The sequence below is a fragment of the Tursiops truncatus genome, chromosome 1, assembly GCF_011762595.2.
Source record: "Tursiops truncatus isolate mTurTru1 chromosome 1, mTurTru1.mat.Y, whole genome shotgun sequence".
NCBI lineage: Eukaryota > Metazoa > Chordata > Mammalia > Artiodactyla > Delphinidae > Tursiops > Tursiops truncatus.
In genome coordinates, this window is record NC_047034.1 from 161234189 (window position 1) to 161253900 (window position 19712).

General features: G+C 38.2%; 1 protein-coding gene across 34 annotated transcripts in view; it reads right to left on the reverse strand.

The window, feature by feature from the left end:
- Positions 1–19712, reverse strand: part of EPB41 (erythrocyte membrane protein band 4.1) — a 204173-nt gene that overhangs the window by 59376 nt on the left and 125085 nt on the right. For 28 of the 34 annotated variants that reach the window (XR_012326438.1, XM_073793231.1, XM_073793222.1 and 25 more), the window contains one exon: positions 1302–1510. Coding sequence is in view for 33 of the 34 variants with exons in the window: in XM_073793231.1 (XP_073649332.1) it covers positions 1302–1510 (209 nt within the window). In the remaining variant the exon portion in view is untranslated. The remainder of the gene's footprint in view (positions 1–1301; positions 1511–19712) is intronic. The other 6 variants (XM_073793218.1, XM_073793168.1, XM_073793186.1 and 3 more) reach the window with 1 other exon arrangement.

The following is a 19712-nucleotide window of genomic DNA, read 5'->3' on the forward strand; positions in this document are numbered from 1 at the left end:
CTCTGCTGAGGTCCCAAGAGCAAAGGGAACCTATTCTTGAAGATATTATGTCTGTCAGACAGGCAAAAGAACAAATAAGTTAGCAGAAATCCAGAAGAATCTTAGCCACCAAAAAGATTCCCTTGCCAATTCCAGTAATCTAACACTTTTCAGTTAGTATCACAAATGGAAGGACAGTCAAAAGTGCCAGGTGAGCTACCCTAACATTAAAAACGGAAGTAGTCTAACATTAAAAAGGCATTGTTGATACTGAACCTGGTGGTCAATGTCATGCACATTTGGCTAGATACAAAAATGCAAACACCTACCATTCACTCTGGATTCAAGTTGGTCTCAAAGGACCATAAAAACTATATGTCATATTGAATAGTTTTGGTTTTTTTTTTAATATAGTCAAAACAGAGCCAGATTGGCCACTGCTCTATAGGTAAACTAGATATTGAACTGGCTCCAAAAGAACAGGATTAATCCATCTGCCAAGGGGAGAGCACTTCCCAAGGTCTTATATGGTTTTAAATTCCTTAACAGACATATAAAAATGTAATTTTTCTTATAAAGACTGCTTCTATTAATTCCTGTTGTCAACAGTGAGACTCGTATTTACTTCAGTAAATCTGAACTGACAGCTCAACTCCATCACTGTTTAAATGTATTTAAAAAAGCTTATCAACATATAAAAGATCAGTCCAGATACTGTTACTCCTGGGATATCTACTAATTAAATTGGTGATGTTTCAACAAAGTTCCGTGACTGTGGGTACAATCAACTCAGAACTGTAAACAACCCAGTAGCATAACCTCCCCTACATAATGGATCTTCCCCTTTGTGTAAAGTTTCTTAAGATTTGAACAACCATATAGATGTGCTTTATATAATATCTGGATATTCTTTGGGTATGTTACACATATATCCATTTTAGGAAATCAAATTATATTTTACTCATACTAGCAGAGCTTACTCTTAAAAAGGAATGTGGAAATTCCTTCTGGATGAGTAAAAATTATTTTTAAAAACAGATGATCACAGTTCTGGTGTGTTTTACAGACTCATTTTTTAAGATTTAAGTTGTGTAAAGCTGTGGGTCACCAGAAAACTGGGATAGCTTACAAGTACTTCATGACATAATTCTATGAAAATATTTTACAGGTTAATGGGAGATATCTTCTTTCCGAAAGAGTAAGGAAGAAATAACTTTGTTAGGATCCGACAAAAAACAGTGCTTTGAGAATCTTCCTGGTCAAGGAGTCAACACCTCTGAACCAAAAAGTGAATTAGCTAGACATCTGGGCTTATGACATACCTTCCACACTTCTGTGAGCTCTGGCTCAGGTTGCTCAGGTGGGACTTCTTCCTTTTTCACTTCAACCTGCACTGTTTCCTTCGGTGTTTTAGAAACCACTCCTTTTTTAACAGGTGCACCTGGGACGCTGCCTTCTGCGGCCTGACTCTGAGCAATGGCCGGTGCAGAGGTGGGCCGAGGACTTCGGTCTGCTGAATCAATGGCTGCTGCTACGTGAAAAAGGCACAAGTGAAGGATAAGTGAAGGCAAGAGTCACTGTACTACTTCACAGCCACCAGGTGAAATAACTGTGACTCCAGGACACATACGAGTGGTACAGTGTCCAGTGGGCTACCATACAGAAGGTAAAAAATAAATTATTAGTGCTCTGGCAGGTAACTGATGGCAATAATGGCAATAAGAAAGCTAAAATTACCCTAACAGAAAAGCTAAAATGTCCTGACGATAATGTTCCATAAAGGGTGGGACAGGAGGCGGGAGGGGGGTGGACGTGGACACAGAAATATATGAAAAAAAAAATGGAAAACTCATTTTATTAAAAAGTTGGCAAGATTGTTTAACCTTGTAATCTATTAGTTTCAAGAACCTGCAAGGTAGTCTATGAAGGAAAAAATGGGTTAATTAAGTCTGATTTCTTCTATGAAGGCCTTTTGAAATAAAGATCCATTTATTTATAGGTGGTTTCAGGAACCTAAAAATATATTCTAGGAAAAAGGATTAAGTCTGATTTCTTCTGCTAAGCCTCCTCAGAATGATTACAAAATAGCTTGATAAAGGAATCTTCTTATAAGACATGTACATATTTTGATGCTTCTTTAAGCTTAAGGGCAAATATTTGAATCAGACACTTTCCTTTTTAATTGTTTGATTAAAAAATAAAATTCAATCCATTCAGCCATTCTATGTCCTTTGGTTGGGGCATTTAATCCATTTGCAGAACACTCTCTGACATAAATTGCAACAAGATCTTTTTTGATCCACCTCCTAATGAAAATAAAAACAAAAATAAACAAATGGGACGTAATGAAACTTAAAAGCTTTTGCACAGCAAAGGAAACTATAAACAAAATGAAAAGACAACCCACAGAATGCGAGAAAATATTTGCAAACAAAGTGACTGACGAGGGATTAATTTCTAAAATATATAAAAGTTCATGCAGCTCAATATCAAAAAAACCCCCCAAAAAAAACCCCAAAAAACGCCACCCGGGCTTCCCTGGTGGCGCAGTGGTTGAGAGTCTGCCTTCCGATGCAGGGGACGCGGGTTCATGCCCCGGTCCGGGAAGATCCCACATGCCGCGGAGCGGCTGGGCCCGTGAGCCATGGCCGCTGAGCCTGCGCGTCCGGAGCCTGTGCTCCGCAACGGGAGAGGCCACAACAGTGAGAGGCCCGTGTACCACAAAACAAACAAACAAAAAAAAAAAAACTACAATGAGGTATTACCTCACACTGGTCAGAACGGCCATCGTCAAAAAAATCTACAGGGCTTTCCTGGTGGCGCAGTGGTTGAGAGTCCGCCTGCCGATGCAGGAGACGCGGGTTCGTGCCCCGGTGGGGGAAGATCCCACATACCGTGGAGCAGCTGGGCCCGTGAGCCATGGCCGCTGAGCCCGCGCATCTGGAGCCTGTGCTCCGCAAGGGGAGAAGTCACAACAGTGAGAGGCCCGCGTACCGCAAAAAAAAAAAACCAACACTACAAACAATAAATGTTGGAAAGGGTGTAGAGAAAAGGGAACCCTCCTACACTGTTGGTGGCAATGTAAATTGGTACAGCCACTAACATATAGAACAGTATGGAGGTTCCTTAAAAAACTAAAAATAGAGCTACCATATGATCCAACAATCCCACTCCTGGGCATATATCTGGAGAAAACCATAATTTGAAAATACACATGCACCCCAATGTTCACTGCAGCACTATTTACAATAGCCAGGACATGGAGGCAACCTAAGTGTCCATTGACGGATGAACAGATAAAGAAGATGTGGTACATATATACAGTGGAATATTACTCGGCCATAAAAAAGAACAAAATAATGCCATTTGCAGCAACATCAATGGACCTAGTGATTGTTGTACTGAGTGAAGTCAAACAGAGAAAGACAAATATCATAGGATATAACTTATATGTGGAATCTAAAAAAATGGTACAAATGAACTTATTTACAAAACAGAAATCGAGTCACAAATGTAGAAAACAAATTTATGGTTACCAAGGAGGAAAGGGACGGGGAGGGATAAATTGGGAGATTAGGATTGGCATATACACACTACTACATATAAAACAGATAACTAATAAGAACCTACTGGATAGCACAGGGAACTTTACTCAATACTCTATAATGACCTATATGGGAAAAGAATCTAAAAAAGAGTAGATATATGATTATGTATAATTGATTCACTTTGCTACACAGCAGAAACTAACACAACATTGTAATCAACTATACTCCAAAAATATTAATTAAAAAAATGAAATAAAATTCAAAACCTTTGGCCTTTAGTCCTTAAAAAAACCAAAACAACCCTTTGAGTTCTACCCTATCCTCTTCCAGAGTCTTATCAATTTGCATTATTGTTCCTATTCTCTAATATATTTAGGGCAGCAGTTCTAAACCAGGGGTGATTTTGACACCGCAGAGAACATCTGGCAATGTCTGGAGACATTTTTGGTTGTCACAACTGAGGAGTGAAGTAGGAGGGGGTACTGGCTCTAGTGTGTACAGGACAAGGTTGCTAGGTTAAGAAACCCTGATTTAGGGCAAAGACTGTATATAGACTATACAGACTGTTTTAGAGGGAATATACAATATAAGCTTATGACAAAAGCTTTATCTTTTCACAGAGTTAAGAGTTGTTTTGGTTTGGATTACTGGGCATCTAAGTTTCAGATCACTCACTTAAAAACAATCACTCATACCCTTTTTATGATTTTTATCTTCATTCTTTCAGGAACTAAAAGAAAACATCCACATACTTCGTAGTAAGACCTCACTTACCTGGCAAAGTCTAGGTATGTAGTGTGTTTCCACATGATTTAATATTTCTGATAACAGATCATTATCCTTCATGTGCTGAGACTTTTAAATTTTAATTATCTTACATGGAAATCTTTATGATTTTTATTACACACTTTCCTGCCTTTTTTTTTTAACATCTTTATTGGAGTATAATTGCTTTACAATGGTGTATTAGTTTCTGCTTTATAACAAAGTGAGTCAGTTATACATATACATATATCCCCATATCTCTTCCCTCTTGCATCTCCCTCCCTTCCACCCTCCCTATCCCACCCCTCTAGGTGGTCACAAAGCACCGAGCTGATCTACCTGTGCTATGCGGCTGCTTCCCACCAGCTATCTATTTTACGTTTGGTAGTGTATCTATGTCCATGCCACTCTCTCACTTTGTCCCAGCTTACCCTTCCCCCTCCCTCCCCGTATCAAGTCCATTCTCTAGTAGGTCTGCGTCTTTATTCCTGTCTTGCCCCTAGGTTCTTCATGACCATTTTTTTTTTTTTTTTAGATTCCATATATATGTGTTAGCTTACGGTATTTGTTTTTCTCTTTCTGACTGACTTCACTCTGTATGACAGACTCTAGGTCCATCCACCTCACTACAAATAACTCAACTTCATTTCTTTTTATGGCCGAGTAATATTCTATTGTATATATGTGCCACATCTTCTTTATCCATTCATCTGTCGATGGACACTTAGGTTGCTTCCATGTCCTGGCTATTGTAAATAGAGCTGCAATGAACACTGTAGTACATGACTCTTTTTGAATTATGGTTTTCTCAGGGTATATGCCCAGTAGTGGGATTGCTGGGTCGTTTGGTAGTTCTATTTTTAGTTTTTTAAAGAACCTCCATACTGTTCTCCATAGTGGCTTATCAATTTACATTCCCACCAACAGTGCAAGGGGGTTCCCTTTTCTCCACACCCTCTCCAGAATTTATTGTTTCTAGATTTTTTGATGATGCCCATTCTGACTGGTGTGAGATGATATCTCATTGTAGTTTTGATTTGCATTTCTCTAATGATTAATGATGTTGAGCATTCTTTCCTGTGTTTGTTGGCAATCTGTATATCTTCTTTGGAGAAATGTCTATTTAGGTCTTCTGCACATTTTTGGATTGGGTTGTTTGTTTTTTTGATACTGAGCTGCATGAGCTGCTTGTAAATTTTGGAGATTAATCCTTTGTCAGTTGCTTCATTTGTAAATATTTTCTCCCATTCTGAGGGTTGTCTTTTTGTCTTGTTTATGGTTTCCTTTGCTGTGCAAAAGCTTTTAAGTTTCATTATGTCCCATTTGTTTATTTTTGTTTTTATTTCCATTTCTCTAGCAGGTGGGTCAAAAAGGATCTTGCTGTGATTTATGTCATAGAGGGTTCTGCCTATGTTTTCCTCTAAGAGTTTTATAGTGTCTGCCCTTACATTTAGGTCTTTAATCCATTTTGAGTTTATTTCTGTGTATGGTGTTAGGGAGCATTCTAATTTCATTCTTTTACATGTAGCTGTCCGGTTTTTCCAGCACCACTTATTGAAGAGGCTGTCTTTTCTCCACTGTATATTCTTGCCTCCTTTATCAAAGAAAAGGTGACCATATGTGCGTGGCTTTATCTCTGGGCTTTCTATCCTGTTCCATTGATCTATATTTCTGTTTCTGTGCCAGTACCATACTGTCTTGATTACTGTAGCTTTGTACTATAGTCTGAAGTCAGGGAGCCTGATTCCTCCAGCTCCATTTTTCGTTCTCAAGATTGCTTTGGCTATTCTGGGTCTTTTGTCTTTCCATACAAATTGTGAAATTTTTTGTTCTAGTTCTGTGAAAAATGCCAGTGGTAGTTTGGTAAGGATTGCACTGAATCTGTAGATTGCTTTGGATAGTATAGTCATTTTCACAATGTTGATTCTTTTCCTGCCTTCTTAAACTGAGTATTCTGAACTTAACTTTTCCTGATAAATTTATATGTATAAGCAGTAAAAATTAGGTCATACAAAGGAATTCCATGAATCAGAACAGATTAAAAATTGAAATTCACAACTACTTCATATACACAACACCAAGAAAAAAATGCTTGACATTCTGTAATGATGTCCAATGAAAGAAATAACTCCTCAGAGGATACACAGGAAAAGCAACAGAAACACAAGGATCTACTTTATCTTTCCTTTTTTTTTCTTTTTTAAAATATTTTATTGAAGTATAGTTTATTTACAATGTTGTGTTAATTTCTGCTGTATAGCAAAGTGATTCAGCCATATATATATTCTTTTTCATATTATTTTCTATTATGGTTTATCACAGGATATTGAATATAGTTCCCTATGCTATACAGTAGGACTTTGTTGTTTATCCATCCTATATATACTAGACTGTATCTGCTAATCCCAAACTCCCAATCCTTCTGCCCCCCATCCCCCTCGAGGATCTACCTTATCTTTCAATGAACACTCTGTAGCCTCTTGCAAGTCCCTGCTACTCATGAGTGCTCTAAGCCAGTCAGTGCAAGAATGGCAGATGGCAGACCAAATCTAACAACACAGGGGAATGTGACAAAATATTTTGCTCACAGTTGTGTTAAAGTATCATTATACATGTGTATTCACACCTCCTCTCAAAGAATTAATTCGTTTCTGCCTGGCATCATAGAAACATAGCCCATGCTTTCACCATGTGTTATTTTGCCACTTGCATTTGGTTTTAATCCAGTACTAATATTGCAGAGCCAAATAATTTAAGTCTTCAGCATTTCTAGCCCTGGAAATCTGTACTATATGTGGGAAAGTAGGTATAGGTGTAGAAACCGGCAGTTAGAAACAGAGGCAGAAAGTTGCATCATTTGTAAAATGTGGAAGATATGAACTCTACAGGATGGTTGGTATACTCAGTGGATATAAAATCACTTTATAAATCCTACATATAATAACTTTTAATGTCATACCTAAGCCTTTGTATTTTTTTTATGGGTTAATATTATTTCAAGAGCATGTTGGGCAAAAACTAATAATGCACACATTGAAATGCAGTTCAAGTGAAACACATCACCTAGCAGCTATGGAGAGAGGCAAATTTCTTTCCTTTTCTCCATAAGAAGGCTATAAAAGCTATGGATCACCCCAGAGAATCATGGTAGTTGACTGGTTCTTGTCTTTTTAAACAGCTCTATTGAGCCATAAAACACACCCATTTAGACTATATAATTCAATGCTTTTTAGTATATTCAGTGTTGGAGGTAATGGTTACTTTTTAAGATGTTTTGGTTTTTCAGTTTTATGAATTCATTTGTTAACTATTAAAAGATTTTGATACATAGATAGAGAACACTTAACTTTAAAAATTCAATTATTTCCCATTATTGAAGGTCTAGGCAAGGAAGAATGCTGGTTGTGATCATCTTGTGGACCAATTAACTCCAGTATTATGTTGCTCTTATCTGACAACAACAGAAACTTAGTTATTTGTTAGAGCAGAGAAGTGTAAAACTCAAAACCATCACCTTGTGTAAAAGGAGTCTTAAATTCTAGTTCCAGCTCTGTTACTTACTAGCACAATTTCTGCTAGTACGGTATAGGTACAGTGGGTATGCAGTGGATCAGTGATCCCATCATCAGAGGGCCCACATGAATCATCTACGGATCTTGAAAAACAAACAAAAAACCCAGCTGATGCTCAGTTCCACCACAGACAGATGTGGTATCTAAGAGTGAGGCCTAGGTATTTGTTTTGTTTTAAAGCTCCAAAGATGATACGGATGTATTCCCCTGGCAAGAATCACTGCAACCACTACTCACTGGACGGATGAACAGCTTGGTTGTGTGATCCTAGGAAGTTATATAACTTTTCTTGTGCCCCGGTTTCCTCATGAGTAAAACAAGAATTCCTAAATGTTTCTTGTCTGCTAGGTTGTTGGTACCAAAGAGGAATATATGGAAATGGTTTGAAAAGCAAAAAGTGCAACAAAAATATAAACTGAAAAATCCCTGCCGTCATTATTAGCTTATCCTTGTGACTTCCCCCTCTTATCGTATGAACTAGGATTGGAACCAGTTTTAGTTCTTCAGCTGGTGAAGCAGATGCTTTGAGCACCAGATAGAAAAGAGAAAGGGAATGGTCATTAAAATGAGGCCCCTTATAAAGCATTTCTTATTAAAGTTTCCCTAATACACCATCTCTAGCTTAGAGGACTATATTCATTAAAAAAAAAATAAAAGAGGGAGAACTAATAGGGGAAAGTCTCTCTTTTAAGAAGAATGGAAAAGGATCTAGGAAAAGGAGGGAAAAACAGCTTCCATAGAAATGTTTCCAGTTCTTATAGTGAGAAGACAGCACACAGAGAAAAAAAAAAGACACTTAAAAACAGAACTACAAAAGATTTGTCCTACTCAGTTTATATGCAACTCAGATGATTAAAAGATAATATATGTAAAATGTTTAGAACAGTGTCTGGAACATACTAAGTGCTCAATGAATACTGACTAGTGACATCTTTCATTCTCCTTCTTCTACAAAAAAAGCAGTCATCATGGTGAAGAATAAAAAAACGCAGCACTGGGAGAACAGTTCTAGATTCTACTTCTAGCTCTGTCACTGACTAACTATGTGACCTTAGGCAAATCACTTGAATTCTAAGGTCAGGTTGTTAAGAAATAAGAAACATCAATGGGGGTCTTCCCCGGTGGTGCAGTGGTTGAGAGTCTGCCTGCCAACGCAGGGGCACGGGTTCGTGCCCCGGTCCGGGAAGATCCCACATGCCGCGGAGCGGCTGGGCCCGTGAGTCATGGCCGCTGAGCCTGCGCGTCCGGAGCCTGTGCTCCACAACGGGAGAGGCCACAACAGTGAGAGGCCCGCGTACCACAAAAAAAAAAAAAAAAAAAAAAAAAGAAACATCAATGGGTATCCTTTTAAGAAATTAGAAAAAGAACAGTTCAATAAAAGGAAAAGGAAAATAATAAAGATACTAGCTGGCATAAATTAAATTAAAAATATATAAGAAGAGGGCTTCCCTGGTGGCGCAGTGGTTGAGAGTCCGCCTGCTGATGCAGGGGACACGGGTTTGTGCCCCGGTCCGGGAGGATCCCACGTGCCGCGGAGCGGCTGGGCCCCTGAGCCATGGCCGCTGAGCCTGCGCGTCCGGAGCCTGTGCTCTGCAATGGGAGAGGCCGCGACAGTGAGAGGTCCGCGTACCGCAAAATAAAAAAAAAAATTATATATATATATATATATATATATGAAGAAAACAAAACCAAAAGTTGGTTCTTTGGAAAGAGTAATAAAATTAATAGATCTGTAGCAAGACTCTTAAAAAGAAAAGGGGGGGCAGTAGGTTCACAAATTACCAATATCAGGAACATAAAAGTACTAGAGATCTTATAGATATTAAAAAGATACACAATTTTATGGCAATAAATTTGAAATTTTAGATGGAATGGACATTTCCTAGAAAAACACAATTACCAAGAACTAGAACATCTTAATAGTCCTTTCTAATAAAGGCGTTGACTCTGTAAGTAAAGAACCCTCTCACAAAGGGATCTTTAGAATCAACTGGCTTTATAGGTGAATTCTTCCAAACATTAAGGAAGAAATAATACCAATCTTACATAAAACTCTTCCAGAGAACAGAAAAAGAGGGAATCCTTCTCAAATTTATTTAATGAGGCCAGCATAAACTTGATATTAAAACCTGACAACATTACAAGAAAGGAAAATTACAGGCCTTTCTCTCTCATGAAAATCATTGCAAAAAGCCTAAAATGACATAAGAAAAGTATATTATGATCAAATTGAGTCTACTTCATGAATGCCAAGAAGGCTTAACAATGGAAAGTCAATCAATGTAATCCACCACGTAACATAAGAAAGGAGAAAAATAGGACTTCCCTGGTGGCACAGTGGTTAAGAATCCGCCTGCCAATGCAGGGGCCACAGGTTCGAGCCGTGGTCCGGGAAGATCCCACATGCCACGGAGCAACTAAGCCCATGCGCCACAACTATTGAGCCTGCACTCTAGAGCCCGCAAGCCACAACGTGAGCCCACGTGTCAAAACTACTGAAGCCCGCGTGCCTAGAGCCCATGCTCTGCAACAAGAGAAGCCACCACAATGAGAAGCCCACGCACCGCAACAAAGAGTAGCTCCTGCTTGCGGCAACTAGAGAAAGCCTGCGCGAAGCAACAAAGACCCAACACGGCCAAAAATAAATAGTTAAATTTTTTTTCAAAAAAGGAGAAAATCATATTATATCCACCAATGAAGTGAAAACACTTGGTAAAAGTCACCATTCATTCATGATAAAAACTCTTAGATATTTCCTTATCTGATAAGAGGTAGCTACATAAAACCCAAAGCAAACATCACATTTAATGATGAAATACTGATGCTTTCTCCCTAAGACTGGGAGTGAGACAAGAATATATAAAGAACCCCTACACATTAATAAGACAGACAACTCAATAAAAATATGAGCAAAAGATCCGAATAGGCACTTCAGAAATAATTATATGCAAATAGCCTATAAACTATGGAAAGGTACTCAGCTTCATTAGTCATCAGGATTTGAGTGAAGTTTTTTTTTTTAAGTACTTTTCTTCCGAGCAGAGAAATTAAACAGAGGGACAAGAGTTGTAACAGGAAATTCTAATGCACTTAAAATATCACATAGGAAGTGTGGAACATAAAAATTGTGCTCACATTCAACTAAATAAGAAAAATAATCATCTTATTTTCAAAATTTATTTGTTAAGCACTTACAATGCAGCAAGTACTGTGGTAATTATCAAGACCAACACCACTTAAGATCATGCATCTTTAAAAAGTTTTCAAACTGTAGAGATAGGAAGAAGGCATCATGGAATAAATCAAGGAAAAAGGGATTGATCTGGATATCAGAAAATGTGAATTCTGTCTTAAATTTGCAGTACAAAACCAGGTTAACTTTGGACAAATTACTTTTTTAAGCTTCACACTCTACTTCTATAAAATAAGATGGCTGGAATAAATTATTTCAAAATTCTTTTTCTGAGAGGGCAGACAGCAGAAGCAAGAAGAACTACAATCCTGCAGCCTGTGGAACATAAACCACATTCACAGAAAGATAGACAAGATGAAAAGGCAGAGGGCTATGTTCCAGATGAAGGAACAAGATAAAACCCCAGAGAAACAACTAAATGAAGTGGAGATAGGCAACATTCCAGAAAAAGAATTCAGAAGAATGATAGTGAACATGATCCAGGACCTTGGAAAAAGAATGGAGGCAAAGATCGAGAAGATGCAAGAAATGTTTAACAAAGACCTAGAAGAATTAAAGAACAAACAAACAGAGATGAACAATACAATAACTGAAAAGAACACTACACTAGAAGGAATCAATAGCAGAATAACTGAGGCAGAAGAACACATAAATGACCTGGAAGAAAGAATGGTGGAATTCACTGCTGCGGAACAGAATAAAGAAAAAAGAATGAAAAGAAATGAAGACAGCCTAAGAGACCTCTGGGGCAACATTAAATGCAACAATATTCACATTATAGGGGTCCCAGAAGGAGAAGAGAGAGAAAGTACCAGAAAATATTTCAAGAGATTATAGTTGAAAACGTCCCTAACTTGGGAAAGGAAATAGCCACCCAAGTCCAGGAAGTGCAGAGAGTCCCATACAGGATAAACCCAAGGAGAAACACGCCGAGACACACAGTAATCAAATTGGCAAATATTAAAGACAAAGAAAAATTATTAAAAGTAGCAGGGGAAAAATGACAAATAGCATACACAGGAACTCCCATACGATTAACAGCTGATTTCTCAACAGAAACTCTACAAGCCAGAAGGGAGTGGCATGATATACTTAAAGTGATGAAAGGGAAGAACCTACAACCAAGATTACTCTACCCAGCAAGGATCTCATTCAGATTCGATGGAGAAATCAAATGCTTTACAGACAAGCAAAAGCTAAGAGAATTCAGCACCACCAAACCAGCTCTACAACAAATGCTAAAGGAACTTCTCTAAGTGGGAAACACGAGAGAAGAAAAGGACCTACAAAAACAAACCCAAAACAATTAAGAAAATGGTCATAGGAACATACATATCGATAATTACCTTAAACATGAATGGATTAAATGCTCCAACCAAAAGACACAGGCTTGCTGAATGGATACAAACACAAGACCCATATATATGCTGTCTATAAGAGACCCACTTCAGACCTAGGGACACATTCAGACTGAAAGTGAGGGGATGGATAAAGATATTCCATGCAAATGGAAATCAAAAGAAAGCTGGAGTAGCAATACTCATATCAGATAAAATAGACTTTAAAATAAAGAATGTTACAAGAGACAAGGAAGGACACTACATAATGATCAGGGGATCAATCCAAGAAGAAGATATAACAATTATAAATATATATGCACCCAACATAGGAGCACCTCAATACAAAAGGCAACTGCTAACAGCTATAAAAGAGGAAATCGACAGTAACACAATAATAGTGGGGGACTTAAACACCTCACTTACACCAATAGACAGATCATCCAAAATGAAAATCAATAGGGAAACAGAAGCTTTAAATGATACAATAGACTAGATAGATTTAATTGATATTTATAGGACATTCCATCCAAAAACAGATTACACTTTCTTCTCAGGTGTGCACGGAACATTCTCCAGGATAGACCACATCTTGGGTCACAAATCAAGCCTCAGTAAATTTAAGAAAATTGAAATCATATCAAGCATCTTTTCTGACCACAATGCTGTGAGATTAGAAATGAATTACTGGGAAAAAAACGTAAATAACACAAACACATTGAGGCTAAACAATACTTTGCTAAATAACCAAGAGATCACTGAAGAAATCAAAGAGGAAATCAAAAAATTCCTAGAGACAAAAGACAATGAAAACACGACGATCCAAAACCTATGGGATGCAGCAAAAGCAGTTCTAAGAAGGAAGTTTATAGCTATACAAGCCTACCTCAAGAAACAAGAAAAATCTCAAATAAATAATCTAACCTTACACCTGAAGGAACAAATGAAATAGAAACAAAGAAAACAATAGCAAAGATCAATAAAACTAAAAGCTGCTTCTTTCAGAAGATAAACAAAATTGATAAACCATTAGCCAGACTCATCAAGAAAAAGAGGGAGAGGACTCAAATCAATAAAATCAGAAGTGAAAAAGGAGAAGTTACAACAGACACCGCAGAAATACAAAGCATCCTAAGAGACTACTACAAGCAACTCTATGCCAATAAAATGGACAACCTGGAAGAAATGGACAAATTCTTAGAAAGGCATAACCTTCCCAGACTGAACCAGGAAGAAATAGAAAATATGAACAGACCAATCACAAGTAATGAAATTGAAACTGTGATTAAAAATCTTCCAACAAACAAAAGTCCAGGACCAGATAGCTTCACAGGTGAATTCTATCAAACATTTAGAGAAGAGCTAACACCCATCCTTCTCAGACTCTTCCAAAAAATTGTGGAGGAACACTCCCAAACTCATTCTATGAGGCCACCATCACCCTAATACCAAAACCAAAGATACTACAAAAAAAGAAAATTACAGACCAATATCACTGATGAATATAAATGCAAAAATCCTCAACAAAATACTAGCAAACAGAATCCAACAACACATTAAAAGGATCACACACCATGATCAAGTGGGATTTATCTCAGGGATGCAAGGATTCTATATGCAAATCAATCAATGTGATACACCATAGTAACAAATTGAAAAATAAAAACCATATGGTCATCTCAATAGATGCAGAAAAAGCTTTGGACAAAATTCCACACCCATTTACAATAAAAAACTCTCCAGAAAGTGGGCATAAAGGGAACCTACCTCAACATAAAAAAGGCCATATACAACAAACCCACAGCAAATATCATTCTCAATGGTGAAAAACTGAAAGCATTTCCTTTAAGATCAGGAACAAGACAAGGATGTCCACTCTCACCACTATTATTCAACATAGTTTTGGAGGTCCTAGCCACGGCAATCAGAGAAGAAAGAGAAATAAAAGGAATACAAGTTGGAAGAGAAGAAGTAAAACTGTCACTGTTTGCAGATGATATGATACTATACATAGAGAATCCTAAAGATGCCAGCAGAAAACTACTAGAGCTAATCAATGAATTTGGTAAAGTTGCAGGATACAAAATTAATGCACAGAAATCTCTTGCATTTCTATACACTAATGTTGAAAAATCTGAAAGAGAAATTAAGGAAACACTCCCATTTACCATTGCAACGAAATGAATAAAATACCTAGGAATAAACCTACCTAGGGAGACAAAAAGACCTGTATGCAGAAAACTATAAGACACTGATGAAAGAAATTAAAGATGATACCAACAGATGGAGAGATATACCACGTTCTTGGATTGGAAGAATCAATATTGTGAAAATGACTATACTACCCAAAGCACCCTACAGATTCAATGCAATCCCTATCAAATTACCAATAGCATTTTTTATGGAACTAGAACAAAAAATCTTAAAATTTGTATGGAGACACAAAAGACCCCAAATAGCCCAAGCAGTCTTGAGGGGAAAAAACGAAGCTGGAGGAATCAGACTCCCTCACTTCAGACTATACTATAAAGCTACAGTAATCAAGACAATACGGTACTGGCATAAAAACAGAAACACAGATCAATGGAATAGGATAGAAAGCCCAGAGATAAACCCATGCACCTATGGTCAACTAATCTATGACAAAGGAGGCAAGGCTATACAGTGGAGAAAAGACAGTCTCTTCAATAAGTGGTGCTGGGAAAACTGGACAGCTACATGTAAAAGAATGAAATTAGAACACTCCCTAACACCATACACAAAGAGAAACTCAAAATGGATTAATTAGAGACCTAAATGTAAGACCGGGCACTATAAAATTCTTAGAGGAAAACATAGGAAGAACACTCTCTGACATAAATCACAGCAAGGTCGTTTTTGATCCACCTCCTAGAGTAATGGAAATAAAAACAAAAATAAACAAATGGGACATAATGAAACTTAAAAGCTTTTGCACAGCAAAGGAAACCATAAACAAGATGAAAAGACAGCCCTCAGAACAGGAGAAAATATTTGCAAACGAATCAACGGACAAAGGATTAATCTCAAAAATATATAAACAGCTCATGCAGCTCAATATTAAAAAAACAAACAACCCAATCCAAAAATGTGCAGAAGACCTAAATAGACATTTCTCCAAAGAAGACATACAGATGGCCAAGAAGCACATGAAAAGCTGCTCAACATCTCTAATTATTAGAGAAATACAAATCAAAACTACAATGAGGTATCACCTCACACCAGTTACAATGGGCATCATCAGAAAATCTACAAACAACAAATGCTGGAGAGAGTGTGGAGAAAAGGGAACCCTCTTGCACTGTTGGTGGGAATGTAAATTGATACAGCCACTATGGAGGTTCCTTAAAGAACTAAAAATAGAATTACCATATGATCCAGAAATCCCACTACTGGGCATATACCCAGAGAAAACCATAATTCAAAAAGACACATGCACCCCACTGTTCATTGCAGCACTATTTACAATCGCCAGGCCATGGAAGCAACCTAAATTCCCATTGACAGACGAATGGATAAAGAAGATGTGGTAGGGGCTTCCCTGGTGGCGCAGTGGTTGAGAGTCCGCCTGCCGATGCAAGGGACATGGGTTTGTGCTCCAGTCTGGGAGGATCCCACATGCCGCGGAGCGGCTGGGCCTGTGAGCCATGGCCGCTGGGCCTGCGCTCCACAACGGGAGAGGCCACAACAGTGAGAGGACCGCGTACCGCAAAAAAAAAAAAAAAAAAAAGATGTGGTACATATATACAATGGAATATTACTCAGCCACAAAAAGGAATGAAATTGGGTCATTTGTAGAGACATGGATGGATCTAGAGACTGTCATACAGAGTGAAGTAAGTCAGAAGGAGAAAAACAAATATCGTATATTAATGCATATATGTAGAACCTAGAAAAATGGTACAGATGAACCGGTTTGCAGGGCAGAAATAGAGACACAGATGTAGAGAACAAACGTATGGACACCAAGGGGGGAAAGGTGCGGGGGGGTGGGGGTCGTGGTGGGATGAATTCAGCAATTGGGATTGACATGTGTACACCGATGTGTATAAAATTGATGACTAATAAGGACCTACTGTATAAAAAAATTAAATTAAATTTAAAAAAAAATGTGACACAGACACTAAGTAAGCAAATGCTGTTGGGAAAATGGCGCCAATAGACTAGCTCCACGAAGGGTTGCCACAAACCTTAAAAAAAGAAAAAAACAAAAACTTTTTCTAAGCTCCCAAAACTCTGTGATACTAACGGTAAAGCCACCAAAGCTCTGACTGTCTTCCTTTAGAATTGTTTTACATGCTTTAGTTTTGGAAACTCAAACATTGCTACAACATTTGAAGACAAATTTTTGGAGATTTCCCGCCAGGAACACAGTGTATAATTTAATATAACTGGCCAATATTAGTCAATTAGACAGAGACATCAAGGTTTTTTAAAATCTTGAATTGAGGGCTTCCCTGGTGGTGCAGTGGTTGAGAGTCCACCTGCCGATGCAGGGGACACGGGTTCGTGCCCCGGTCCGGGAAGATCCCACATGCCGCGGAGCGGCTGGGCCCGTGAGCCATGGCCGCTGAGCCTGCGCGTCCGGAGCCTGTGCTCCACAGCGGGAGAGGCCACAACAGTGAGAGGCCTGCATACCGCAAAAAAAAAAAAAAAAAAAAAAAAAAAAAAATCTTGAATTGAACTGTGAGGTTTCCACAGCTAGAAAAATAGAGACAGTCAACATGTTATTTCTACAAGTAACAGAAGCATCTTTATAAGTAAAGCTTTCCTCAGCCATAAAAAGAAACGAAATTGAGTTATTTGTAGTGAGGTGGATGGACCTAGAGTCTGTCATACAGAGTGAAGTAAGTCAGAAAGAGAAAAACAAATACCGTATGCTAACACATATATATGGTATCTAAAAAAGAAAAAACAGTTCTGAAGAACATAGGGGTAGGACAGGAATAAAGACAGAGACGTAAAGAATGGACTTGAGGACACGGGGAGGGGGAAGGGTAAGCTGGGATGAAGTGAGAGAGTAGCAGGGACACATATACACTACCAAACGTAAAATAGATAGCTAGTGGGAAGCAGCCGCATAGCACAGGTAGATCAGCTCGGTGCTGTGTGACCACCTAGAGGTGTGCATTAGGGAGGGTGGGGGGGAGACGCAAGAGGGAGGAGATATGGGGATATATGTATATGTACAGCTGATTCACTTTGTTATACAGCAGAAACTAACACACCATTGTGAAGCAGTTATACTCCAATAAAGATGTTAGAAAATAAATAAATAATTTCTAATTTGTTCAAAGTACCAAAGCTCACTAACCCTTGAATTGTTGGTTATTTTTGCTATTAGAAAGAAAAGCTACATCAGGCATAGTATCTATATAACAATGAAATTTCATTTAGTGGAAGAAGCCATATGGTATCAGACAGACGTGAGTTTTTGTTCAAGCTTTGGAACTTACTAGCTGTGAGATCTTGAACAGATTGCTTAAACTTTCCAGCCTTAGTTTTCTCACTGAAAAATGGGGATAAAATAATAAGAATAATAACTCCCCAAAACAAAGATAAACTGGAGGTAGGGTGATTTACCGGACAAGAAAGCGGTGCCTGAGGTTGTTATATGAATATGGCAGATATGAGGACTGAGTGATCATACCTCAAACTTAACATGTCCAAAAGAGAAGTCTTGAGTTCCTACATCCCCAAACTCTGCTCCTCTCTCAGACTTTCCCATTGTAGTAAATGATCAAGCCTAGGAATAAACCTTGATTTTCTTTTCCTTACCATCTCCAACACTTAATTTACCAGTAATTCTGTCAGCGCTACTTCTGTATTGTATCCCTGACCAGTTTTCACTGTCTTTAACGCCAATACTCAAGTCCAAGCTGTTGTCATCTCTCACTCAGATCCTGCAACAGACTTCACCAAGCTTCTCCTTTACTACCCCTGTAGTGGAGTAGATCTTTGTACTAGCCATGTGTGACTATTTAGGTTTAGTTAAAATTGAGTTCCTCAGTTTCACAGTCACATTTCAAGTTCATATGGCCACATATGGCTACTGGCTACCAAACTGGACATCACAAAATAGAAAATTTTCATCAGCATGGAAAGTTCTATGGGACAGCACTGATCTAGACACATGCCAAACTCACATCTACCTACAGGTCTTTGTACTTGATACTCCCTTTTCAAGAATGTTTATCCCCCCAAATTCGGGGATGGCTGGCTCCTTCTCATAATTCAGGTTTCAGTTCAAATGAAGCTCCTCAGAGGAACCTTCTAAATTTAGAGTGGACCACTCAATTTGAAACAGCTCCCCAATCTCCCCATCCACAGACACTCTCCATCCCATTACTGTTTTATTTTCTTTATAGCACTTACCACTATCTGAACTTGTTTCATTTTGTTTCTGTTTCTACCCATAGAATGTAAGCCCCATGAGGGCAGAACCATGTCTGTATGTTCACAGCTGTGACCCCAATAACTAGAACAATACCTGACACACAGAAGTTTAAATTAGTTGAACAAATCAGTAAATAAGTATGGATCTGGCAGAACATGGATTTTGGAGTTAAACCAACCTATACTCCAATCCACCAGCTATCATATCTTAAGAAAAGTTATTTAATCTCTGAGCTTAATTCCTAGTGTTGTGATGAAGAGTAAATAAACAAAGCCTACAATCTGCCTTGTAGAGAAACATCAGAAAGAAAGAAGCATGACTCGTGGTACGGAAGCACAAAAGTTCTACTGCTTAGGTGATTTCTTTTCCAAGTGTGGCTGACCCATTCCTGATCCCTTTAAAGTGAGCTAGGTATTTCTGATATATGCTCCCATAATGCAACAAACCAGAATACGGCAGCATAGTTCTGGATGATACAAAACAAAATAATAATGCTGCGGCCAGAATATTAACAATATTTTAATGACAGCTAATATTTTGGGGTCACATTAAGTGCCAGCCATTGTGCCAAGCATATCATCTCATTTATTTTCTCATGAAAATTCTTTGAGGTAATATTATATTATCATCATACCCATTTTATGAATGAGAAAACTGAGACACTGAGTAAGTAACTCACTCAAGAAGATAGATCATAAATGCAGTGGTTGAGATTGGAACCAGGTCCGACTCCAGAATCGAAGCCTGTAACTACTGTAACATGCACCTTGCTTTTACAATAGATAGTATAGAGCTGCAATCAGCAATACTCTATTTTGGTTACTGCCTTCTGAACTTTTATTTATTTGCCACCTCTTTCTAGCTGCATAAAGAACTGAATATGGCTTGGGAATCCCCTGGTGA